Source organism: Seriola aureovittata, chromosome 10 (assembly GCF_021018895.1).
Source record: "Seriola aureovittata isolate HTS-2021-v1 ecotype China chromosome 10, ASM2101889v1, whole genome shotgun sequence".
NCBI lineage: Eukaryota > Metazoa > Chordata > Actinopteri > Carangiformes > Carangidae > Seriola > Seriola aureovittata.
Genome location: NC_079373.1, coordinates 5,762,940 through 5,790,748, shown reverse-complemented (window position 1 = coordinate 5,790,748; position 27,809 = coordinate 5,762,940). Strand labels below are relative to the sequence as shown.

Here is a 27,809-nt window from a genome sequence, read left to right as displayed (position 1 = left end):
TTTGTCACAGTAGTTTGTCTAAGAAACCCAGATATGATGACTTCCTTGTTTCCCAAAAGCAGAGGGCTCATTGGATATAAGTGTTAGGAGACCTCCATCTTTTAGGCCTCTTAGCCTTTCCCTACTTTATGATGCTTCATACCATTCAGGTCTGATTCAGAACTGAGTGACAACTGGATCCTTCTTGTCTTCTCCAGGTGAAAGCTGGACACGTCTACTACATGCATGACAGCACCGAGAACACCGAGGACAGTTTTACGCTCGCTGCCACGGCTTATGAGATTGAGCGCCGGAGCCTCCCTGTCACCATCTCGGTGACTGTCATCCCAGTCAACGACGAGCCGCCAAAACTGACACGTAACACGGGCCTGGAGGTAATGTTTCGCTCTCTGAAAGAGTATTAGCTGTTACTTTGAGCTCTCCTCCAACATGCTCAACGGCTGGATATGTAGCTGAAGGAAAATCTTTTATACCTATAGAATGTAAACTTTGAGTTCGTTTTTTCAGCTGATGAGAATTGAGGCTGACCACGGCCATCGTTCTGTGTGAAGGAAGAAGAGCTTACTTTTCTTTGCAGTCTGTCAAAACACTGGAATGAATATTTTATGCAAAAAAAGATGAGGCTGTGGAGAAAATAACTTCCCTACAGGTACATTCTACTTTCAGTAAATAGGTTTTCTTCTCGTTACTATTGTGGACATATTTGCACTGTGTCCTGCTGGAAAAGAGAACTAGTCCGACTTGTGCGTATGTGATTGAGAGGAGTAGGCATTTCCACCTGCTCCAGACTTTGCATGATTGATCTGATGCCCAAGCGGCACAAAATATGAAAGGACGGCAGATTAATGGCTTTGTGATGGCTGATGAGAGTCTGACATGTTGAAAGGTCACTTTATGAAAGAACTACCTTTTAAGTGCTTTATGGATTTGATTTAGTTTGATTTTTCACAGTAAGTCCCATGAGATGTGAAGATGCAAAAAGACCCTCTGTGATGCTCTCGATTATTATAGATTCGTGGTTCAACACCAAAATGATGATCATGATATCAGCTTGAATTTATCAAGAATCGTAGTTTTAAGAATTAAGGAATGCTGAACTCCGAATGAACTCTGATTTACCGATATCTCGCATCCATACTGTATAGTTTCGTCTGCACTTACAGCCCACTGTCATGAATCCTGTATGAGGTGAGAATTAAATGGACTCCATGCTGCAAGTACAATAAACACAGAGGATTCTTACTCAGACATTGAGGGAGACTGACCTCACAGATAATGACACATGCTGCATCAGTAAAGAAGAGGCTCCCACAGCATATTTGCTTCTATAAAGAGCCATAAAATATAAGTGAATTAGCATATTCTCAGCTTGACTGCTCCAAAATGTGGAAAGTGAATCATGTAAGTCACAGAACTATAAGAGGGCAGTGATTCACCACTGTACGCGCTCCATGCAGTGACAAGCAGAACCTCAGGTAAACAGTGTCTGTATGCATTTTAATGCAGTCCCAAATGTGCTGATATGTCAGTTTGCACTACAACAGGGAAATAGGAAACACATTGTCACAGTAAGTCTTCCTCTCTCTGTATCTTCAAAATCTATATTGAGACAATGTATACAAAATTGTATATTACAAAATCAGGTTTGAGTTTTGACTTTGAAATATCAAATATGTCTAATTCAGTCTCTCAGACATTTTAATGGATTTATCTTTGTCTTTTTAATGCAATAGAACTGTGTATCACTTATTATATTCTTTATCAATAATGGGATTCTATGAAAAGATTGTAATCGATAGGTGTGAATTACTGCCCAGCCTTGAGGAAAACAGTGTGAATTAATCATGTAAGACTTTATTTTAAGTCATTAAAAGTATTAATAACATATTTATATTTATTGCAGAAAAAACAATACACACAACATACACTTAAATACAGTATATGCATGTTATTGCTAAGACTATACAGCTATCAACAAGAAGCAATACTCGAAATGTGCCTATATTTACAAAATCAAAGTTTGCAATCAGTGTTTTATTACATATTTTTGATTTGCAGTCGGCCTGCACCTACATGTGAAGTACATGTACTATGATCCTCCTGATGATGGACTGTGTACCATTACTTTCATTATAGATAGATCACACTTATACTGTATTTCTTAGCTAACTAATTACACTCTGTCACAAAATAAGTTCATCACAATAATTACTTTGTTGCAAAAAGAATGGTGGATATTCAATAGCATCTTTGTTTAAAGGTCCCATATTTTACTCTTTTTAGAAGAGAGGCTCCGAGTCTCTTTTATGATTGACTGACTGTTTTCTGAATAATCAAATAAAAATATAGCAGATTTCAAGACTGGATGATGGGTCCAGGTGGGTGGGGCTTGGGCCTTGGCTGAGGGGGGTGACTGCTTTGTTGTGACATCACAAAGTTACAGATGTCCTAACAGCTGGTTTTAAGGCTCAGTTTCTGAATACAGGCTGTGTGCATTTTTCTGTGGACTGAGCACTTTGACAGTTTCACCATATTAATATAGAACCTAGACCTGCTTTACAATCAAACAACACATGGACATCTACCTTTACACAATGTGGGACCTTTAAGTAAATATACAGGAGGTTCACGGCGTGTTTGCAACACGCTGTCAAACTGATTCACGTCCGTCATAAGAAGAAAAGTTTTGCGGAATCAGTGACGTAGGTTCTACTGTAAGAGTAAGCAGGCAGTTGGAAAAAGCCAGCAGTAATCAGCTCACAGAACTGGAAACCAACTGTGTCATTCAGCCCTCCCTGCTCTGCCTGCGGCTCCACGTCTCCGTGGCAACCCGTATTTTTGGAAAACCAAGATGGTCGACAAGACCGCGGCTTTCTGGCAGAGTGAGGGCGGCATCCAATCCCTGTGCCTCCTCTGCAGGGGCTGCAGAATGTAACAATCATATGTGGATGTCTAACCCACACAGAGCCTGGGCTGGCCCAGCGGCACTTGGATTGATTTAAAGCAGGAAGTGCGTGTGTGTGTGTGTGTGTGTGTGTGTGTGTGTGTGTGTGTGTGTGTGTGTGTGTGTGTGTGTGTAGTGACCTCTGCAGCAGATGATCAGACATGATGACTAACATGGCCGTGATCAGCCTCTGCTCAAGCTCACCATTGATCCCATTTGGCTCAGTCTATAGGATACAGCTGGTCTCCATTTTGGGTTTACACTTTCTCTCTGTCTGCTTCAACTTGACTGTTTCTGAATAGTTGTCCCATTGGATCTATCCATCTATCTATCTATCTATCTATCTATCTATCTACTCTCTTTTACACTGTTGCAGGATTATATCATTTTTGCTTTGCCAACCTAATCCCCCTTGCTATTTGTGCATTTGACCAGTGACTGATAGATGGAATACAGTAAATTTGTTTTATCCCTCATCAAAACACAAAGCAGGAGACGGTATGTGAGGTTAATCTTTCATTGCTGCAGATGAAAAGCTGAAATCAAAATGGTACACCATCACTGTCTTCTTTCCTCCTTGGCTACCACAGCTGCTATTATCTTTTTTTGTTGTTTTTGTTGTTGTTTTCCTGCATTCTGTCCAGCTCCACCTCCCACTCCCCCAACACAGAATTAGGAACATGACAGTGTACTCTGTACTTAGACCGGCCAAGATTTCGGATGCCCGGACAGATTGGGATACAGCTTCAGACGTCTGGCGCCCCTCAGAGTCTCAAACGTTTAAGAGAGGGTGGTATCCTGTTGAGTCATCAGCAAACTAAGTCATTTGCCTATGGCAGCTCCTTCATTTCTGCCTCCAAATGAAATATCAGCCATTGTGTCCGATCAAATTGAATTCACAGCCCATCCTCTTAGGTGCTAAACGCATTGATTGTTATATAAACCATCCATCTGCAAGGCCATTTTCAGATTACCTGCCCCAGACTGTCTGGTGCTTTGATGGGGCGCAGAGTGGGATGATGTGGCCATCTAGTGTTCACGATTGTGGACTGCACTGTGAAGGAAAAAAAAAAAACTCTACTGCAACTATTGTTGACAACACTGTGAACCTATTGATGTGACCTCATTTTAAATATTGACACCCTTATTTATTATTCAAGCATACCGGTTTAGAGTGTAAACTCTGTTTTCTGTTGGGGAACTATTTTATATTTCTTCCAGTGATGGTCTGTACACAAATGTACTTCAGCTCAATAGTTAATCAGTGCTGCATACATGGTGATCATTATCATACTCATCATATAATCACTTATATGAAGTGTGCGAAAGTGCCGTCTCACATCAGCTGCTCAGTGTAATTTATGGGTGTAGGGTTAAAAAAAAAAAAGCACAATTGATTAGGAAACTAGTGGCAACATCATGGAAAACAATGGCACCAAGCTGCAAAAGTAAGAGCAGCCAAATGCCTTTTACTGTCAAACATGTCCCACAGGTGATCAAACCTCCTGTCGCCCCCCATGTGGGTGTTAAGCCCGTTATTAGCAGTATTTTTTTATTTGTTAACCTTCAACTTGTATCTAAGATCATGCATAAGGTAATTCAAATAAAAATAATAAGGCATAATTCTAGGCAAATATGTGTTGTGGTTAACGCTCATCATTGGGACAGACTGTTCCTTTATATCAAGGAAGGGGAGGAGAGTCTCTCCAGAGTTCTTTCTAAAATCTGCTATTTTTTTCTCACATTTCATACCGAATTAAGAGTTGGAGTTTCTCATACAGGTACATTCTCAGAACCGGGTGGTGCTTTGGGCTCCTCCGGTTAACGCTGACCTGGCAAATACTGCTTTCTGAGTTTGTGCTCCATATATCTGAAACTCAACAACAGAATTTGCAGCATAAATCTTGTTTTTTTGCGACCTCCAGTGGTTTAACATCTCACCTTGCTGCAGTGACGTACAGGTCTACCCCAGGACCACATTATCCCACTGTTGGAAGATGTTACAAAGCTACACCTCTGACCACACCCGACCACACGCATTAGGGAGGGTCCGAGTAGTCAAAGGTAAAACAGGCTTGAAACCTTAAACTGGAGATGCTGGCAAAAAAAAGAAAAAAGAAAAGAAGTTACTCTTGAAAGCATTGTTGTGTTTGGGCTCTTCAGGGATCTGCTAGAGAACTTGAATAATTCTGGCGTTTCATTGCAATACCTTTCTAAAGTCGCCATAAACAAATGAAACCATGCATGAGATGAGCAGAAGCTTTTGTCCTTAGGCTGCTGTATTATTTGTGCGAAACATTTCTCAAAATTAACACCATATTTCCTGCTGCTTCATGCCTGGAGCTTGTTCCCCATTCCTTGAAAATAAATCTTTGACAGCCCCAGCTCTGTTACTAGTGGTGGGAGAATGGCAGTTGGTTATTGTAACACTTGTTTTTGCCTGCAACAGTGCTCCTAAATACTGAGAAATTGTCCAGGTGGGTGGCGCTGTTTTGAGCTGAGTCATCTCTGCATACTGTACCATGTCCAGAGCTACCAGAAGGACTCTAAGCCTCTCATGTCTGACTCTAAAAGAGGAAGGATAAAACAGAGGGGGGGGAATGCATTGAGCAGCTGTCTCTTCCCTGGGTGCTCTGCCTTAAGGCAAACAGATTCACTTCCACCCTCCCTAACAGAGTCCAGATTTGACTCAAAATGTTTGGGTTCAGTCTCCGCTCCCCCACCAGGGGTGCACCCCCAGACAACCTATCAGCTTCAGCCCTCTGCAGGCCTGAAATGTAAACTGCCCCATGGAGGCAAAGCTTCTTTAAGGCCTGATATCACAGGTTCTCTGCAGGCTTCAACAACAGAGTGGATAAAATGCTTCCCTGTTTGTTGCTGTAGGCTGATATGGTGCAGTTCTACTTGAATTGCACTTCAGGTGCTTTAGAGATTATAGCTGGGGTCCCCTGCAGATCCAAGCAGTAGGCCTCACTCCTCTCCAAGCTAATGGTGCAGGGCTTATATATAGCAACCCGTTTACTTCCAAACATCAGAACTTCTGCTCTCCACACCCTGGCACCCAGGGCTGCCCACTGAGCATTTTAATGATTATATTCAGTGCAAAACCAGGCTAAATATAAATTTGAATATAGTCATTTGAATGCTGATGAAACAACAGTTAGACATCCAGGTTTGACTTAGATGTCTAGACATATTCTGACCTGTAAATCATCAAATCAGCGCTTGTGTTTGAACAATCATGCACCCGATTTACCATCACAAAGTCGTAGACAATCTTCTCAGTTATTTATAATTATGTATTACCACTTATCGTGCTAGATGTTCTCTGATTGCTTTAATTGGTATATATATTACATATTATTTCTTTCTTACTTAGCATTCATTCAAAGGTGAGAGACAAAAATTCTCACAGTTATCAGCTTAACACAGGTACACAACGACAGCACTGTCAGGCAGTTTACTTTTTAATGGCATCTGCTGTTGTTACACAATACTGGTGAAATAAATATAGCAGCAGAACTTGTGCTGAACAGTCCTGTTGATTTCCCTTCAGCTCAAACCCCCCTTTTTTTGAACATGTCACCAGTTTTAAAAGTTATAATTTGAGAGGAAGCAAAAAAAGCACAAAGTGTGTCATGATGAATTACAGCTTTGAACTTCTGATGCAGCGCGTCATGGTGGTAGAGCTTTGATGCAGTGTCAGACTGAATGGGATTTTAGGAACTGTGGACTGTAAGGCAACTAAATTATACACTTTACAACATATTTGTTATATTAACCATTCTAGATGGGTCTGAAGTACCAGAAATGACAGTGAAAGAGGCAGCAGTTTTTTTGTTTTTTTTGATTTCACAATAAACTCCAAGAGAGAGAGAGTTGAACTCGCCTGGCAAGGGGAGAACAGGGATAAATGGAGCATATGTTATTTAGATACACTAGTGGCATTACTCTAGGGGGGTTTGTCGGTCAGTCAGCACACGACTCTGGTCAGCTCTCCCTTAACTTTTCCACTAGCACAACCATGAGATTTGTGATTTTGAGTAGATATCTCAACAAATATTTGCTGGATTGTCATGAGAGTGTGCACACATTCATGTCCTCCTCATTGTAACAGCTTAGATGATCCCAATCTTTCATCTAAGACATCATCAGGAGAATAACATCTGCAAATCTACTGATATTCACATCGCCCTCAGCTTTGCCTTTAGGGCTAATTAATGGATTAATTTAGCATGCTAACACGCTAAACTGCAGTTGACATGCAAAATGTAACACCTGCAGGTAAACATGCATGTCAGCATTTTCACTGTGACCATGTTAGCACCATAGACTGTATATAATGATTGACATAACCTCCACAACGTCACCCATAGGTTTGTGAAGAGCGGTTTTGAAGCTCAGAGTGAGCTGCTCCACCGTTGCCATCTTGGCAGTGCCTGACTCTGCCTATCTCTCAGCTAATCAGGAAATGAGCAAAGATGAGGGGTGTGTGTGGAGCACAGACTTCAGTGCATGCCGGTTTGTGGCAAGCATACACTCACCCACCTGTCCCTCAAAGAGGCCATGCTCTCAATTATGTATAACTTTAAGCCTTGATAAAATTTAAACAGGTGAGTTATATAAAAAAATTCATCCCCTGTACAGTTGTCATGAAGGAAAAAATTATAATAGAGACCAATACTGATTTTTGTACCAGGCTGTAAACATGTTTATTTCTGCTGTACATTTTAACACGGGAATCTATGGGGATTTAGTTGGTTTTGAAGCCTGCCTCAAGTGGCCGTTCCAGGAACTGCAGTTTTTGGCACTTCTGTGTTGGCTTCATTTTTCAGCCCCAGATGTTGCCGCTCAGTGATTAGCCTAGCATTTAGCCCAAAGCACCACTGTGTAAAAATACAGCCTCACAGAGCTGCTAGAATGGGTGCAGGCTGTTAGTCTTCTTTCAAATAATGTTTTTTAATTGAATAATATATATATATAATAATAATTGCCTTGGCACTATATTTGTCTCAACTAAATTGTGTTTCAACTAAAGAGTCTAGATCTGTGTTTGGATTACATACAGTATTAACATAAATACTAAATTGAGTATTTAGGCTATTCCAGTAAATTAAAAAGAAAATCCACCCTAAAGCATTAAAGCACTTTTGAAAACAGCTGTTGTTAATGTTGCATGACTCTCTTGTATTATTTGGTGGAGCGTTTTCAAAATTCCCATGGAAGACTGGGCACATGTAGATAGTGTGACATCACATGGTGCAGCTATGATAACAGCAGAAATAGCAGGCACAATTACTGCAAATCAAATATTAACAATAAACATCAGAGTTTTAAAGAAACAGCTCAAATCTTTCACCAGCCTAATCTGTATAGAGATCTGTCCCCACGGACACTATCCTCAGGAGGTCAGACTGCAACACCACTCCTAGACAGCATGAGTTTTAAGTTTTGACTTGCTATTTCTCAACTCTGGAAAACTTCTTCAATGTTATCTCTCTCTCTTTACTTGCACATACGAATGAATATCATTAGAAAATAACTCTTGACATTTGTGTTAGAATTGAATGATAGGTGCTTGTACGTGCCATGTAGCATAAATTCATTTCAAAATCTGACTGACTCCTGAGTGAGTGAGTAACACCTGAGACTGAAGTCTCTTCCCTTCTTCCTGCCTGAGGCTTCTTGCTCTTCATCCTGAATCTTGAGAAAGGAAGAACGAGAGAGAGAGGGAGAGCGAGATAGGTATCAGAGGGCGAATGGCTTTCGAGATCGATATGTACCTCTTACTGTAGGGTACCCTCGGCTCACTCTCCCAACTGATTCCAGCTATTTAAGAATGTCTTTCTGTGGGGATGTGGCCCATTTCTTTCAATTAATGCTTCTTTCAGCCAGCCGGCCATTAGAAGTCCATTAAAGCCCCTCCACCCGGGGAGAGTCATTCAGCCTGCACTGCTGTGCTTCATCTTCTGATAACAGGAGCGTCTAGACTGCCACAGAGAAATAATTAACCTTTTAAATTGTTACTTTGGAGGTGGCTGCTTGTAGGATGGGTTTGGCCTTGTTTTTGTGCTTAATTTTTTTTCTAAGTTTCTTTAGTTCCTCATGGTTGGTTTCTTTTTCTTACCATTTATCTATCTATCTATCTATCTATCTATCTCTCTATCTAGTACTTTGAAGAAAATCAGCTATACATTAATGTGCATTATATTGTCTTTATACACGCTTTGTGTTCTCTAATAATCTTCAGATAAACTCCAGATCCTGGTCTTGAATTACATTCCTCCGAACATAACTCAGACTGGGTGATCTGACGTGTCTTTTCATCTCTGTTTCTCATCCTCTCTCTCTCTCTCTCTCTCTCTCTATCCCTCCCCCGCTGTCTTTGATATTTCACAGGTTCTCGCTGGAGAGGAAGCTGATATCACCTCCAGCATGCTGAAGACCGATGATGCTGATACCCCTGCAGAGGAACTGGTGTACCACGTTGAGGTGCCAACCAATGGGATGGTGGCGTTGAAAGAGGCGCCTGAGGAGGGCATCCTGAATTTCACACAGGCTCACATAAATAAAGGGGAGGTCATCTTTATCCACGAGGGTGAGAGCAACAGAAACCCCTGGTCACTCATACAATGTTTATCTCTACATATACATACATATAATATAAATAAATATAGATTACATGAATACAGTATATGACCTCTATTGACTTCTGTCCTTGAATTACAACAACACATCTGTAAATTATCAGCTTCTCCACAAGTGTCTGACTCTGTCTAAGCAGAAATCTTAATACCTGGCAAAGGAATCAATAAGTCACTGGTATTGATCAACAACCCTATTACGTAAACCCCTACAGATAAGCTGTGGTCCAGTTGTGTATATTAGTGTACTTGCAATTTGTTACAAACAAAACTTTATATTTCCTTAAGGTCACAAAAGTTTAGGATTTTTTTTAATTACATTTTTCCATAACAATAGTAATAATAATAATAACAATAATTATTATTATTTTTATTATTTAAAGTATAAGATGAAAGAAAGACAAAAAAGTCAGAAACAAATAATTATAATCATATAATATGTAATTTATATTACATAATATGTACATTGATCTGTTGTTGCATTTTGTAGTTTGTATTTTGGAAATTGTATTTTGATGCCTTGGCAACATTGTTTGTCTAAAACTTTCATGCTAATAAAGCATCTTGGAATTGAATTGAATGAACTAATTGAATGAACAGTAACAAACTCATCTGTTCCTCTAGGTGAGGAGTCTGGTGGTTTCAGTTTCACTGTGACAGACGGAGAGCACACGTCTCCTCTCTACCAATTTGTCATCACAGCCAGGCCTCTCACCATCACCATGGTAACGCAGGAGGAGCTCATGGTGTTCCCAGGTAAGATGCCAAAATATCCTTTAAGGCAGTGAGGACAGCAGTGATGGAGGGATAAGGATAACCGCAGTGACGAGTGACTTGTTCAACCTTGTCATTACAGCAGCATAATAACAGGCCTTTTTTTAACCATTGCATTTTTTCTGTTTTGTATTTATCTCCAACATACAAAACATGGTCAGTCACAGAAAGTTTGACCAAAACCTCACTGAAGTTATTACTTTACAACAAATAGAGTTTGTGTTGAAGGATCGTTCTCAGATTTCGTTTTCAGCCCATGAATGGCCACCACATCTGACCTTTTGACCACTGGCTAACAAATGTTTGCAGTAGATTTTTCCAAGACACAACAACTGTCTTTTTGCTGTGAAAACAAAATTTACCTCACTCCTTAAGTTACATACAGCAGGAAATATACCAAGTAAAAATATTTAGGTCACAAAAGAAGATCATAACCAACAATGCAAGAAACACAAAATAAAACACTTTGGTAACAGGAAATGAACAATGATATAGTGTCTTCCCTATAAAGTAGCGTTTTCACATTTAAAGTAATGGTCTGGGGTGTTTGTTTTGATCTTATTAAAAATTTACATGGAGTAATATAGATTCTCATGAACCACTGATAAAAAACCTTTGCTAAACAACAGCCTCAGTGGCTACAAATGATGATTGCAAGATAATGCCACACTGAATTCTTCCTTTCTGATTCTTTTGAACCAGTTGCTTCAAGGTCATTATTATCATTAGTTTTATCTGAAACATGCTAAATGTCAGTGTAACCGGAGCACAGACACGGAGAAAAGTCATTCAAATTACTAATTAATGTCAGTTACACAGTACCAACGCTAACGTTAGCCGCTACTTGCTACTGATCGTACCAGAACAAGTAGTAGAGTATAAGTTCCAATTACCCTAATGTCAAGGAGTCTTTAAAAGCTTGATTTTAAATGCTACCGTGCACTAAACATGCACTTCTATGTCAAGTTTAAAATACTTTGGAAATGAAACATCACCGTATTTGTAGTGGTTAAAAAAGAACATCACAACTGGTCCAGATGAAAGTTTTGAGAAGTGAGACTTCTTAATGAGCACGAGTGTCAGTGCAGACAACAACCTCAGTTCTTTCCATAATAGACATTCATTTTATAGCTGACACAGGGGATGAGTTGTCACTTTTTTTTAAAGCTTGGATAAAATCTCTCCACATAAGGACCCTCTACTGCACGCTAGTGTGCATGAGTTACTGTAACCACTAAAGTTTGAAGCATTTCTAAACTCTGCTTAATTTCACAAGCTCGGCTAAGCTGCCAAGAAGCCATTTTCCACAGAATCATCTCAGCTCTCAGAGGAGCGTGTGTGTGACTGTGTGCGTGTGTGTGTGTGTGTGTCTTCACAGGAACAAGGCAGCCCATCACAAGTGCCAATCTGGGGGCTGTAACCAATGAGGATGGAAATGAGATAAGCTACTCACTTATCCGCCCACCTCGTTTGGGAAGACTGATCCTGGCCAATGACAGGAACCAGTATGAGGAAATTACCCGCTTCTCACAAACACAGGTAATTACTTTTTATGTGTGTGTGTGTGATGCTTGAGGTGTGTTTCTGAGATTTATTTCTTCTAGGACACATTAAACTAATTTCCTTCCTCCCTTCACACAATTAATGTTGTCCATTAACTTTTACCAATAATATAAGTGACAGTAAAAAGTAAATATTAAAACAGTGAAACAATAAAATACATTGAAATGAAAAATATGTGGATAAAAATTTGCCACGAAAACTAAAAGAAAAAGCATCTTTGATGTCTTTCTTCTTTAATAAGCAGTGAAGAGGGCACTGAAAGTTCAACTATTATTCATTTTCTTTTTGTCAAATAGATCCTCTCTTTCCACTTCCAGGTTTAACATTCCTATTAATAGCAGGTTTCACAGTCATAGCCGCTAAAGGCATTTCAGTCGTCTGCCACATACGCCATCAGACAGATATATAAGAAGACATAATACCACTTGAATGCATAAAAATGCAGCTAATCCTGCTTTCAGCACAAGCCGGTGCTGCAGAACCAACCACTCTCCCAGAAGTGGAAGTTAAGTAATTAGAGAGTTTCAAGTTGCAGCTCCTGACACGTCTGAATACTGTGGTGTTTTTTCATGTTTTTCTATTTGTTGATTTTTGTTTACACCAGAGAAGTTGGTGCAGTAAACTTCATAGTCAAACTCACTTAGTGTAGACTAAAACAGCTGTAAATTAGTGTGACACACTGTAAGGAATGTCCTCATCAGAAAAACAACACTGTTTGGTTACATTTTCCTAAATATGCTTCACTTCGCAGTCCTAAACCGAAATGTTTTTGTTTGTTGAATTTAAATAAATTGTAACCTTAGTAGAATTTTTTTTTTTACTTTTGAAGACAAACAATGTTTGTAGTTTTGTAGGTGCGAGGACTAGTCGTGACTTTAAAGTAGACTGAGCTGGTAATGGTTTATTATAATTACAATAATTACAAAAATGGTCAAAAATAAAATGTAAATTTTGATAGACAGCAATTTTTTTAATATTCCAATATTAATAATTAACAAACTATCAGTTAGACATTATATTGACCATTTCCTGCATCTCTTCACACAGTGTAAGTCTAACCCTCAGCTTACCCAAACACAACCCCGACATCTGACTTACTTTTACTACGCATCAATAACTCCAGCTCACCTGAGACTCCTGGCTGACCTGCTTTATCACCTGATTATTGGCACCTCCCCTGTCCAAATAAAGTTTTATTGTTTTGAATGTGCACTCTAACTGCAGTGTGTTCAGTGCACGAGTGCTGTGTTTCAGTGACAAACTCACACCATGTGAGGCCTGAACATGTTCCTCTTCTTTACCAGCAGGGGGCGTCATTGAATGTGACATTGTGCCACTGTGACGTTTAAGTTCACCATGACATGAGCATTAGGTTCTTAGTTTACAGGCTTTTAAAGTTAGTGTTTTTACTCTTGACAGGTTTAATTGCATGTCAGGACTGAGTGACTGCAGTGTTGCATTTGCCTTTATTATTGTCAAATAAATGACAATCTCACCATAGTATGTAATGGACGAGGTTGGAGAAGTTTCAAATATACACAGAGGGTCACAGGCAAAGAATAACACCACAAAAGAAGAGGTTTCTGTGATTTTATTCACAAGAGTTTTCAGCTGTGCAGCTGGAAAAGTGAGTGTACTAAAATGTCATTGTTTTAATGGTTGACACCTACATGTTTCAGCAAAACTCCTCATCAGGGTGTGGCTCTTGATCCCAAAGAGTTCCATTGTTCATTGATTGTGATTGTGCTTTTTTGCTTTTACTGTTATAGTCTGTGAAGCAAAGAAGCACTATTATTTTTCTGTTTACTCAAATTACATAAGCAAATAGCCAGATTCCAATAGAAAAAATATGCATATCAAAACATTACTGATATATCATATTTACTAGTAGTAGCAGTGTGCATGTACTGTGCAGGCCCAGTGTTTGTCTGCTGTGGTGGCAGTGTGCTCTCACTCTCATCTTTATCCGATTCAAGACTATCTGCTCATTTCCATTCCTGACATCTGACCGTGCTTGGACGAGCATGAGAACAAATTCTTTCCGTGCAAACTGCACCGTTTAGAGTGTGACAGAAAATCTAACAGTAGGTTGAGCTGAAAACAAGATTTGATGAGTTATTCAGCAGTGTGCGTTTGTGTGTGCATGCATGAATATGCTTTCGTGTGTGTGCGTGAGAGAGCGAGAGAGAGAGACGGAGCGAGAGAGAAGAGTTGAGTTTAGGACAGAGTGACCTCAGAGAGCGAACACAGGCCGTCACATTCCAGTTCTCCAGCCCGTATCCCAGTTCAGCTGAGCCAAACCACTGCTGCTACCATTAGTGCTCCTTTTTACTGAGGCTGCGAACGTCAGAGGGAAAGAGAGCAATAAAATATTTTTACAAACTTAAATGTCAGTCCTCATCTATAAAATTACTCAAGTCAAAATGAGTTGTCAACAAGTAACTGCAGATAGAGTCACTATAAAAACTAAGCTTATATTGACATACAGTAAGATTTTAATAAACGGGATGTGTTTTAACAAGATACTCACATAAAGTTTTCTATGAGCCTTTTTAACATCAATACTCAGTTGAAACTCATGGGAGAATATAATAGGTTTGTGATCTGAGTATTGGATTTTATCAGAAACCGCTCATCGTCTTCTGATTGTGTTTCCCCCGACACACAGCTGGAGTCAGGAGCAGTCTTCTATGAGCACCAGATACCTGAGGAGCCTTTTTGGGTGGTGAGAGACTCCATCGAGCTCACTCTGTCATCCCAGCCAGCTCCAGATGTGCGTCACATCCTCCCCATCACCGTCTCATACTATGCTGCTCACAGCAACATCTCCTCACAGCTGTGGAAGAACAAAGGTAAATGACAAAATGAGAGAGGAACACAATGTTCTCATATGAATAAATGACTTGTTTTCTTTGAATACCACTGTAATAAACTAGAATCTAAATAAATGACCACTCCATCACTAATTTATCAGCAAATTGTGATTACTGTATAAACGCTTCCGCAGATGTTGAGATCCACAGATGAGCCACTAATCCTGCTAAGCCCCATTAAAGGGCTTCGCCTTAAATAATAGTGCTAGAGTCACAATGAATTGATATGGTTTTCACCAGGTGCAGCCATGGTTTATTTGAATAGACATACAGGGTAGGCTGGCTGAGCATACATGTTCTTCTCTTGCCACTTCCTTTAAGATTCAGGCGTTAAATAGAGTAACAGACACAAAATGACCAGACGTTCATTGATAAAACTGAAACCACACAATGTTGTTTGTAGGTTGAAAAGAGATCCTCCACCAAAATCTGTCTTTTGAATATGAAACTCTCGTGCAGGCTTTAGAAGGTTGTAAAAAAGTTAGTTGTTGGCTCTGTCTTGGATAGTGGGCAGCTTATTTTAAATGTTTCATACTCAAAAGTTCCAGTACAGTTTGGGGAAGAAGTGTCACTTTGGAAAGGAATAATTTTATGTCTAAGTGTTTTAACCCTAAAATCGTTTATTAATACATGTATAGTTATGAGTAGAGGGGGGTTCTCTTTATTGAGATTTATTTAATATATAAGTGGGAAACACTGATGGACTGGCCTTTCTTAATTCCACATGTCTACTTACTTTAAATACTTCACTTTATATTTATGTTGGTGTGAAAATGGCAGCTCGTTTGGAGTTATTATCTTACCTCACCACGCAGTCACAAATAAATCACTGTTGAATCAAAAAAGAAAAATAATACAAATCATTATGTGGTTTAAAAAAAATAAATCAAGTGTACCTTATGGTCAGAATCACACTGATGTGCATTTCTGATTTATTTGCCATTATGCTGGGAAATTGCCTCAGTTTGTTCTTCATTATTCTTCCTTTTAATTTTTCATATGAGAGAAACTTGTTATCTACTGTAATTCTTCTCTGCTTGAACAGTCCAAAGTCATAAAGAGATTTATCACCCCTGCTTCTGTCGCTGCCAAAACAACAAGCACCCTGCTCCATCTGTCTCTCCTAACATGCCATGAGCCTAAATGTACTGTGCTGCTTAATTAAATAGCGATGGGAGGCAGCCAAAACTGGTTAGAAAATATCTCTGACAACTGAACCTGATGTCATTTAAGATTTTCTATTTGTTTTTATTGTTTCTACTCAGGTCTGGAAATGGTGCAGGGCCAGAGGAAGACCATTGACAATTCGATTCTTGATGCCTCCAACCTTCTGGCGAGCGTACGTGAGGCTAACCAAGATGATGTGGATGTGGTTTTTGAGATTAAGCGTTTCCCTGACCACGGTCGTATAACCCTGGGTGGTCAGGACCTGCCCCGTAATGCCCCATCCTTCATGCAGGAAGATGTAAATCAAGGAAAGGTGGAATATCTCCATGATGACTCAGGGGCCTCTTTTGACAGCTTCTCTTTCAGAGCTCGTCTAAAGTCTGAGGGTCGTGGCGTGTCCTCACCTGCCGATGCCGTGGTCCTGGAAGAGATCTTTAACATCTCAATCAAACGGCGAGGCTCTGACCCCCCCGAACTCGTCACTACAGACATGCTCTTGGAGGTTCTTCAAGGCTCCATGACCATCTTGACCCGGAAGCATCTCAACACCCAAGACGAGGACAGTCCACCAGATGAGGTGCACTTCAAAGTGACCAAAGCCCCGAGGAACGGTCGACTGGTTGACTCGCTCACAATGGACCCCATCTCTGAGTTCACACAAGAGATGGTCAATCGTGGGCAGGTGGGCTTCTACAGTGATGACAGCCTTGCAGATGGCGTTGTGGAGTTCATTGTGTCAGATGGTGAACACCAGACAGAGCCGCACACGCTCCACATCGGCGTCCTAGCTCGCACCTTGTTTCTTGATAAAGCTCCTGAGATCAAGGTGAAACAAGGTGATGATGAGACCCTGGTTACTGAGGAGATGTTGAAGGCCAGTACTGGGGGCCCTGTTGAGGAGGACATCCTTTACAAGATCACAAGTGTTCCTAAGTATGCAGCTGTCATGGTAGACCGGCAGCCAACGTCAGCCTTCACCCAGAAACAGATCAAAGAGGGCCGAGTCAGTGTCCGGTTTGTGAAGTCCACTTCACCTCGAGATAGTGTTGCCTTTGTGGCACGCAGTCGGGCCGCTAATGTCTCCTCAGTCCTCAACATCACAGTACAGCCTCTGGCCAACATCGCTCAGGATCCTCTCTTACCCCAAGGTACTCTGGTCCAACTGGACAGGAAGCTCCTGGATGCATTTCCACTGGCGAACAAGACCAGAACATCCCCCACGTTCACCGTCATCCAACAGCCACGGGGGGCTCGTTTTGTGAGGGCTGGAGGTCCTGGTGCAGGTCAGCCAGTGGCCACGTTCAGCAATAGGGACTTGGATGAGGGCCGTGTTGCCATGGAAATCCTCAATCCCTCTTCTGGATCACAAGGTGATGTCACTCAGGATGAGGCCCGCTTTTTGCTTAAAGCGCATGGGGTGCCTCCTGCTGAATGTGTGCTGTCCTTCCAGACAGGCCCCTACAATGCTTCTGGGGTCTACCCTGTCTCTCTGTTGAGGATTCCTTCAGAAGCCACTCCAGCCAGCCCCAACTGGAGTAACAACTGGCCCCGTGGAGCCGCCCCCACTACAGCATCTCCTGGTTCTAGCTCCAATGGGAAACCACACGTTTCCCGACGCAGCAACTTCTGGTCTATTCTCATCCCCATCCTGGTAATCCTCCTCCTCTTGCTGCTGGCAGCCATCCTGGCCTACTACCTGATCCGCAAAAACAAGACAGGCAAGCATGACGTCCAGACGGCAGCGACCAAACCCAAAAACGGAGAGGTGGCCGGCACAGAAACCTTTCGCAAAACTGACCCAGCCAATAACATCCCTATGTCCAACATGGACTCCAAAGACGCAGACCCGGAGTTGTTGCAGCACTGTCGGACGACGAACCCGGCCTTGAAAAAGAACCAGTACTGGGTCTGAGACCTTTTGAGATACAGTAGGACACAGAGAGAGGTGGATCCTCAAGTGTTTGGAAGCCTCCTCAAATCATTCCTCTCAGTATTAAAGACCTCTTGCCACAGCAGTTTAAATGAAAATATTTTCTTCACGCCATTGGTTATTTGCTTATCTAAACACAACTGTGGACAAATTCTCAGGCAATGTAACACTGAATACTTATTGGCAAAGAAAGAGGCAGTTTCTTATCTTAGGAGGTTCATGCCATGTCTATTTATTTTAGTTTTGTCATTCCTTTTGTCAAAGGGCACAGATAAAGACATAAACATGCCATGTGTTTGCAACAAGTATTTTTTGGGTGTGCTCTGTCATTGTATTCCATAAGATCTCATAGGCCAATATTATTCATTTGAGTGGATAGTGGTAATTTAAAGTCTTGGTAATAGTTTGATTTAAATTTTTGGTTCATTAGAAAAGTTGATAAGCGTGTACATAGTTGATGAGGTAAATAGATTGCTGTATTATCGAGAAGATGACAAACTGCCTCTTAGTGTTTTCTCTTTATTTTTCAATGTTTTAAAGGTACCGTTGTATGTTATTTCTCAGGGCTAAATTCAGTTTCAAGAAACTAATATTTTGGGAAATATACATATTCACTTTCTTGCAATAAGTTAGATGAGAAGATCAATACCACTCCTATATGTGTCTGTTAAATATGAAGCTACAGCCAGGAGTAGTATCAGTCTTCTCTCAACAAGAAAGAAAATAAGCGTATTTCCCAAAATGTCAACCTATTACTTTCATGTCATCACACAATAACATTTCAGTAGTTTAATTTTTTGAGTAGAAAGCAGATGGTTTAATCCTAAAAACAGTTGAAAATCTAAAACTTTGTTGCAACACCTTGCACGGGTTTGATTGAATTTAGCTCAGAGTCGTGTCATCATCTGTCACATATTATTTCTGCATGCTTCCAAAGTGCTCGTAAATATTCACTGGACTGGCACAGCACTGACCACGAAACTACAGAGTTAGTAGACCACAGGCAGTAGGTTATTTTGGTATGATTGCTCTTTCACACATCCGTATTGGCTGACAGGCATGGGTGAGCCCATCTTGAACTGGGATGTTTCCAGTTTCCAAGTCTGTAATTAAGAATTCATAGATACTGGTTGGTGCTGGTGTGGGGATAATGAATCAAGTGCTCCACTCTATAGGTTACGCTGATTTAAAATGAAGAGACTGACAGAGTTGAAGTCTTCAAAGCTACTTTTGATTTTAAGCATTCCATATGTAAGCTGAATATACAGATTTTTTAACTCTTTAGACTTGTTTTGTATATTGAGCATTACTGTAAATGAGACTCTCTTTAGACGTCTTTTTGTCACTCTGACCTGTCGCGGTTAAGTTATCTGATTGTTGAATGTTGAATGACATACTTAAGCTGAAGTAGAAAGTGTACAATGAGAAATTCAGAAAGCGTTTTTGATCCACTAAAGAAGAGAAAGACTCAAACAATTCATTTTTCTGACCGTGTTTTACTATTTGCTGTATATTTCTTTTTTCATACTGTATACCGATGACACCTTATTCTTCGTTAGTCATATACTGAATATACGATTATGTCTTTGCAGTATTCATCGTCTCATTGATTTTCTATTTTTGTAGTGTTTTGAGAGCAGGAGATGTAGGTAGAGATTTTACAGACAGCGCAGAGCTCAGTGTGTATTTTCAGTGACATTATCTCTTACAAATAGCTAAAATAAAACGATAGGTCCCTCATTCAGGACATCACATCCACATCTTGGCAGTAAATATTCTGTCTTTGAGTACGATTTTTGGGCGTCAAAGGTATATGTACATGTAACTACATTTACTTAGATTGATCAACTACAAAGTGTGCGTGAGTGTGAGCTTGTCAGTGTGTGTGTTTGTGCAAGCGCCCATCTCACTCTTCTGTTTCCTGCTTACTGAAGGTTGAGTTCATCACCACCCCTCATTTTTCATTATTTATTATTTCTTTCACTCCCCACACATCAGCTCCTGCTCGTGTTACGTGCTCTGTCAGAGATTAAACTGTTATCTGTAAACTGCAGGTGCCTAATGAAAAATAATGGTAATGCAAAGCAATGTTTAGATTCTGAGAATAGAACATAAATGTCTCTTGAAGCTGCAGTATGTCTCTGAGCTTGTTCTCAGCACTAATGGAAATAAAATGATCATGCAACAAAACCTGTGTTCATCATTCTGTCTGCAACTATTGCTGAAAGTATACATCTCCGGGCCTCACGCGTATGGGAACCGGCACAGGGGGCTGCCTGGTACACATTTGTAGATGTTTCTTTTATACTTGTGTGTAGTATGTTTGCTGTTCGTTTGCTTTCATCTCTGTTTCAAACCCACCTCACATCAGGAGTTGAATCACCCAGTCGCCCGGCTTGTTTGATGTGCAAGACCTTTGCAGTTTCCCTACATCTTCAGATGAGCATAATCTCAGGATTTTGTTATGATACTGTTGTTTATATCACATAATCATTATAACATTAAAACACTCTTTTCATTCTGCAACTATTTGTAATTGGCTTTATTTTGGCCAGTTAAGAAATGTTTGAAATGTTAAGATCAATGGGCAGGGAAATCCAGGCTTTTGTGTTGTCACACCCAGATTACTGTAATTCATTATACTTTTAACTTCATCATATTCATCTTCAAATAGTTCAAGATAATGCAGCTCCTCTAAGTGCATTATTCCAGCGTTGGCTTCGCTTCATTCTTAAATTAAATAACAAGTTAAATTATAATAACAAAATATTAAAAAAGATATTTTTTAAATATCATAATAAACTTAAAGATACTATTTTAGTTTCAGCTAAACAACAAGGTGAATTTCTGAATTGTTCTGCCATTGTCATAATTCAGACTGCTGTATTGCCCCTCTGTATTAAGTTATATCTGTTTTAATTCAGTTTTGCTGCTCTTGTATCTGTTTGAGTTATGGTAAATCATGTTGTGAAGCACACTGAAACTGATGTTTAGAATAGTGCTATCAAAAGAAATCTTCACTCACACAATTATAGCCCTAAACAAAAGAGTCCGTTGTATTTGATTTAATGTGTGGTGATTTTGCTTTGGTTGCTGCTGTCAATGTATTGATTAATATTATAGCATCTTTACAGTCTCACTTAATATTTCATTTACTTTCAAAACATGTTTCTTCAAAGAACAACATGTGTTTTCTGGCCAAGGTGTTTTCAGCACAACTGTGTTACCTTTCAGCACAACATGAGATTATACATGCTGCTGAATTCTGTATTAATTAGTTGTGTTGAAATGTAATGCTAATTTAAGTATGTATAATACCAAACCCGATTCAAGAATATAGACATTAAAATATCCAGGTTGTAAATTCATTGGCTTGTTTTAATTTACCAGGCAAAGCATTAAAAACATATTGTTTATAGAGCCTGGAGTGAGTTTGGGAGGAAAGAGAGGAAATTATTATATTATTCAGTAAATGCATTAAAATACAGTTTCCTAGAGAAAGACACAACATTGTCTAATTTATATTGGAAGAAAGCAGTGCGTCTTTCCCAGGGAAACTTCTTTTTGTCAACATTTTGTTATCTGCTGCTATATCTCTTTTTGACTACCAGGTGGCGTTAGGGTGCAAACAGGCCTCAGAAGAAGCCATAGCAGCTCCTGCAGCCATTCGTCAGCATTTCACAAGGCTGTCTCCGTCCGTCATTCTTTCCAGTGCCTGGCCTTTACTTTTCATCGTTTCTCTCAGCTTTTTACATTTTCCTGCTCTCTTGTCTTCTCCCGGTGTCACCGGCCTCAGCCGTCGCTCTGCCTCTGTTCTGGTCTGAGCGCTCATCCTGCAGCTTTCATAAGCTGCCTGGCACAGCTGTTCCTCCACATGTGTCTGCTTATGTCATGGTCTCTGAGCAGTCACTGTGCTGTGGATGTCAAGTCTCAAGCTGAATGTGTTTTGATACGATCACTTTACTGTGGTACTGCTAAAACCCAATGAAAGATAGGGCTAAAAAGAAGATTAAAAAGAATGAAAGGGAGTCTGATATCTTTCATTTAGTTTCAGTCTGACTCATAGCAATGTTTGCCACGGATTCCTACTGGGACAATCTAAGTCGAAACATAAATCTAAACTGAAACTAAGCTAAAGCTGAACTTTTTATTGTCAAAAGTTAACTAAAACTTGCAAAAGTCCTTTAGAAAGTAATTCAAACTAAGCCAAATTTCATCAAATAAAGCAAAAATAAAACAAAGTGAATGTAAAATGAAGCTACCCTAGTGAGTTTTTATGAAGTAGTAATGTAGATTTCACTTCAACATAGAGCAAACAGTATCTACGGGGACACTGTTGTTTTCCTTGACTTCAGCAGAAATAAAAGACATGCATGAGAAATGTGGGAAGTGTGCAGGAGAGTTATTGGCTAATGTGGATGCCGGTTCTGAAGAACAAACATTAATTAAAGTGGTGGAAATAACACTCAGTTTCGTATTAAGAGATGTTATAAACAACTTAGAGGATAAGGACGACATGTTCTGATGATGAAGGAGTGTTTGATGTCTCAACTCCCGTACCGAAACTGTGAACCGTGTGGAAACAGAATATGTGTGTGACGAAGAAATAATTTCCTCCTCCTAATATTGATATATATATTAATTAATAATATCCCACTGTTCACTCCCACGTAAAAGTGCCTGGGTATAGAAGTGGGATGTTGTTTTGGAACCACAGGCTTCTTGGTAGATGCCAGATTCCTGATTTGGAAGCGGCACTCTTCTTTTATGTCTCAGCCTGGTCAGAGACGCTGAGAGCTGCTGATTGGCGGATGTTAGCCAGGATTAGTTTGGAACAAAATGACTCCTCCTTTCTCCCAAAAGACCAAGAGGAATGAAAACACACAAGGCAGGGAGGAGGAACCGCTGACGATAAATGTTTAAACTCTCTGATTATAGACAAAGTGTGACAAGTCACAAGATGTGTCTGCATTACAGTTAGTTACAATACACTTTTTTAAAAAAGAAATTAACTTCTGGGTTCAGTGCAAGGTGTAAGAAAACCTCAAAATCCCACTGACATTTACAGTTACAATAACTAAAAACCCAGAGTTTGAACAGAGTCTCTCTCAACAGTATGCTGTTTCAGTGGCTCGCTTCATGTGTTTAGATAAATATGACAGTTTGATATAATGTTGTTATTTATTCAGTAGTTTGTTTTCAGCAAAACAATTTCAAGTAAATGTATTATAAGGTCTTATAATACATCCATGATCCCTCAGCTGTGACCTCTACATTCACTTCTACAGTCAGTGAGTTGTGCACCACCTTTCGGCTGTTTTTGATTATCCCTGTTGTGACTGCAGAGCTCATTCAGCTCTGTGTTTGAAAACTTGGAGTAGCGCAGTGAGTGGACTGGTTATATTTTACATCAACAATAATCTAGCAGAGAAATTGGTTGTAGAGCAGATTGTGGAGGAGTGATGTCCAGATGCAGTCATATGTTGGACATGAGTCCAACATATGACTTGTTTGTTGTAACTCACTGCACAGAGGAGAGCATCAGCTGTGTTGCCTGGCAATGTAGCATTTTGTCGGTGTTTGTCGACTGCAGCCTCTGTGGAGTTTCTGTTGTTAACACATGGCTGCCTTTTCTGCTGTTAATTCTTTAAGTAGCAGCAGCTATTTGATTTATGTAGCTTAATATTGCTAATATTGAATGGTGGTGGTGTAGATATCACTTGTATGCACAGGCTGCAGAGTGAATTCATTGGTTTCTTTCGGTGTGGTCCTCACCAGGGAACGGTGTTTATGCATTGAAATATCAATGTCTATATCCCAAGTTACTTTACTAGCAAAGCGTCTACGGAGTCAGCAATTCGTCAGGACATTAGTTTGCTTGTTAACCTTCAATATAATTCTGAGCTGGGTTATGTTGACGTTAGCTTTGGCCCTTAGAGACGGGCTCTAAGTCAGCCTCAGTAGAAGAGACATGCCTGTTTGCTTTAGACTTTACTCTGCTACCTTATCTACAGACTCCATCAGCCCTCGACATGCTGTTAGTGGCATAAACAACAGAACAAACCTCCAAACCCAGATGTGTTTCAGTGCATGCTTCCCACCTCCGCCTGACATCTCCCACATCAGTGCAGAAAGTCACAACCTGGGAAAAAAAAAAAAGTCTCCACCTGATTGGTGCATCACTGTTCTCAAATTGAACCGTCCACTGAGTCAACCTCTCTCACACTGATGTGGTTATCCACAAGTTCCTGCTTGTTCTCATTTTGGCAACATGGAGTTGCTGTGCTGCACTTCTCATGGATCACTTGTCAATCAAAGTGTGGGTGTCTTATTATTTAGAGTATCACTTAATGAATTTCTGTAAGTGGCATGCATCTATTAAATCCAGGAAATCCATGGTTTCTCTGGTAAAACAAACCACTTTTATGCGTGACCGAAGGGTTTTCCTGGGAAAGAGCGAGCAGAGCTGAAAATGTGAAAGCTTCCGTGTATCAAGGCACTCACTAGTGACATCAGCTTGCACTGAGTGACCTGGTTATTTGGCTTTTAACCTGAATGGGTACTTGTGACAAACCTACTACAATTTTAAATGTTTTTAAAATGTAATTTGTCTGTCACTGACAGTACAACACTAACCAGTAACACAACAGATTGTAATGTGTTACTGGTTACTGTTACTGTGACGATCACAATAACCTTAATCCAAATTAAGAAATAAAATTGAAAACTGAAAACCTCCATTAACAAGTTTAAAAGCTGCTATTTTGTGCATGTACTGTAAAGGTATCCTCTGAGATTCATACTGAACACGTGTAAAACTCAGCTGTCAGAGTGGAGGTGGGTCCCCGGGGCCACATGTTGGGGTCAGGAGAGCAGTGTAATATGCTGGGCCGGGGCCAGGGTGAGAGTCACAAGCCGTCCTGCTGCTGCTGCTGCTGCTGCTGCTGCTGCTGCTGCTGCTGCTGCTGCTGCTGCTGCTGCTGCTGCTGCTGCTGCTGCTGCTGCTGCTGCTGCTGCTGCTGCTGCTGCTGCTGCTGCTGCTGCTGCTGCTGCTGCTGCTGCTGCTGCTGCTGCGGCCCGTCCTGGAGAAAGAGAGGCCTTTCACTCAGAAGGATGGACAGCTGGAAGAGAGATTGTGTTTTCCACTGTACACTGTGTGTGTGTGTGTGTGTGTGTGTGTGTGTGTGTGTGTGTGTGTGTGTGTGTGTGTGTGTGTGTGTGTGTGTGTGTGTGTGTGTGTCTGTGTGTTTCCACGTGTGCGCATGCTCACCAAAAAGAGAACAAATCACCGTCACCTTTTTCTCATTTCTATCTCAGCAGATCAGTCTGTTACTGATGGAAATGATGAGTTCTCCTCATGGTGTCACATTCAGTTCAGTTCAATTCAATTAGATTTATATAGCACTGAATCAGAACAGAAGTTTACTCAGGGCACTTTTCATATAGAGCAGGTCTCCTGTGAGTGGCAAGGAAAACTCTGCCTCTACCTTTTAACAGGTAGGAATCTGGAACAGAACGTGGCTTATGGCTGACGACCGTCTGCCTCGACCAGTTGGATTGTCAGTGACAACATTGAGTTACAGAATAAAATTAAAGAGATAAAATTAAATAAATAAAAATAGAATAAAAATGCAATGTCACGATCACACACAAATCAAATTAAGATTTACATTAAAGATCACATTTCAGAAACAGCCTAAAAAAGGCACCATAAAATGAACGAAGAGCAGTCAAGGCTTATAAGTAAGAATAATTCCGTTCTAAAACAATTACTCCCACCATAAAGAGCTGCCGCCTCACTCCCCTCAGAGAGGCTTCCTTCATGTTCTGGGTTTGTTTTCTTTATGATTTGTGCTCAGCAACAATCACATGTATAATTTATTTAAGCATTGTAGCTTTTATGAGTCTTCGATTATTTGTCTGGGCATTTGAGCTGGTCATGACACACAATACAAATCTTACAGATGGGCAGCAGAGAAGTGTTGCAGGAGTCATTTGAGAAGTTTCTATGGCGCTTTACTTTTTTTTTTTTTTCAACTGTAAAAAAACCTTCACCATCTGAATCCATAGACCTGACATGAATATAAGCTGAATACAGCTGCTGCTCTTTGTCAGAGACAAATGTTACACATGTCTTACAGCCACCTGTTAAGTCTGCAGACATGCAGTACATTTAGGCTGACTAGCGCATTAAGGTCAGTGCTGTAAGGAAGTATTGTGAAACTGGAAGGTGTGAATTATATTAGTCCTTGGGGCTCCCAGCTAGTTGCATCTTGTTGCATATTTCAGAAAGTAGGATCACTCGTCAGAAAGTAGTGAGTAATCCTGATGAATTGCTGGCTCAGGCCTTGATATTACCATGCTGCTCAATAAATATCTTTTGATTTCCACCTGTGGAGACAGCTGTTGGTGAGTTAATGAATGAAGTTTGATGCTGAATTCGCAACATGTCTTCTAAATAGTGAGTAAACTGCTAACATTGGCTATGTGGCTACAGCAAAAATTATATAATGATATATTATATAATATAATAGCTCCTTTAACAGACAAAATTAACCACATACACTAAGCTCGACTGAGTTTTCTAATGTCTTCCACTTCCTTGTTTTGGTTTTCCAGCCAGCAGCTTTTCTGTTTTGCTTCTGTCCCACTGCTCCAATTAGCTTTGTTTTAAGCTGGTTTAGCTGCTGAACATATAACAGCATTTAGCAACTAAAGAGCCAGACATTTCCCTCAGGAGCTGGCAAAGACCAAAACAGACCTAAAACAAGAATGAATATTAGACTTATCTTTAGCAAAGTATCCAGGTTCACAGATCTTAGCAAAGAACTTGGTGAGTACCAAGTTATAATTATCTTTGTGGAATTATCATTTTAAGATTACATAAGGGTTTAAATGGGGGTTTTCAAACTTTCTGACATCAAGGATACCCGGTATGATAATCGTTGTGACTCCAGTCACCATCTTTTGGTTTCTACTGGTTGGCAAGGTTTAGTATTAAATTATGTAACCGTCTACAGCACATAGTTTCTCAGCCCATTAAGAACCGACACTACTGCAGCTGATTTTCAGCGATTTGTACTGAATGAAAGTTAATTAATGTCACACAGTTCATTCCTCAGCTCACCACAGACCCCCACTAGTAGCGAACCACTTCGCCTGGGGGCTGCCTATAGACGCCAGCTTGCCTCTGAAGTCATAACACTGCCTATTGGGTTTTGTGGCCTGACCAGCAGAGCAGATGATTCCTCGGGTCCGGCTCTGAGCGACACTTTCACCCTCTCCTCCTCTGTGAGAAACGTACTGTGGTCACCCTGCTTTGTTACTCCCACCGGCTGGAACACTATTGTCATGGAAATGTCTGTTGTGTTTTGTGTGAGAGAGTGTGTGTGTGTAACACCCTGCAGTGGGGTTGGACAGACTACAGCGAGAGCCAAGAACAACTCAACGCTGGACTAATATTGCCTCCCTACCTCCTTTCATCCCTCCCTCCATTTCACCTCATCTTTCTCCCCTCCTTCACCGCCCACCCTCCATCCTCGCCAGCCCCTCATCCGCCAGCCCCTCATCCGTCCTAATGCCCTCCAAAACCATGAAGAGATGCCAAGAGTCTGGATTGGGCAGGAAATCAACAGGGTGGACCCCCCTCACCCTTCCCTGAAAGCTGGGGGGGTTATGCCTTCAGATCTGGGCTGCGTGGTTGCTCCATCCAGCTGATAGGGTGGAGCTCTCCCTCCAGGGTTTATTGTATCACTACATGAAGCAGAGGAACAAACAGCATCACTTTAAAATCTTGTGCATAAAAATGCAAAACAGGTTTTGATTTCTTTTCCTCAGTGGAGAATATGAAAAGTGCTCCACGCGGTGATGTTCTTCATGTTGGCAGGCAGATGTTTTTACAATTTGCCAAAGTT

General features: G+C 40.6%; 1 protein-coding gene across 2 annotated transcripts in view; it reads left to right on the top strand.

Moving 5' to 3' along the window:
- Positions 1-20,085, top strand: part of cspg4 (chondroitin sulfate proteoglycan 4) — an 82,929-nt gene extending 62,844 nt beyond the window's left edge. For both annotated transcript variants that reach the window (XM_056387296.1, XM_056387295.1), the window contains exons 6-11: positions 198-374; positions 9,344-9,542; positions 10,213-10,344; positions 11,741-11,901; positions 14,594-14,777; positions 16,064-20,085. In XM_056387296.1, coding sequence (XP_056243271.1) covers positions 198-374; positions 9,344-9,542; positions 10,213-10,344; positions 11,741-11,901; positions 14,594-14,777; positions 16,064-17,877 — 2,667 coding nt within the window. In that variant the 3' untranslated portion in view covers positions 17,878-20,085. The remainder of the gene's footprint in view (positions 1-197; positions 375-9,343; positions 9,543-10,212; positions 10,345-11,740; positions 11,902-14,593; positions 14,778-16,063) is intronic.
- Positions 20,086-27,809: the final 7,724 nt, after the last annotated feature.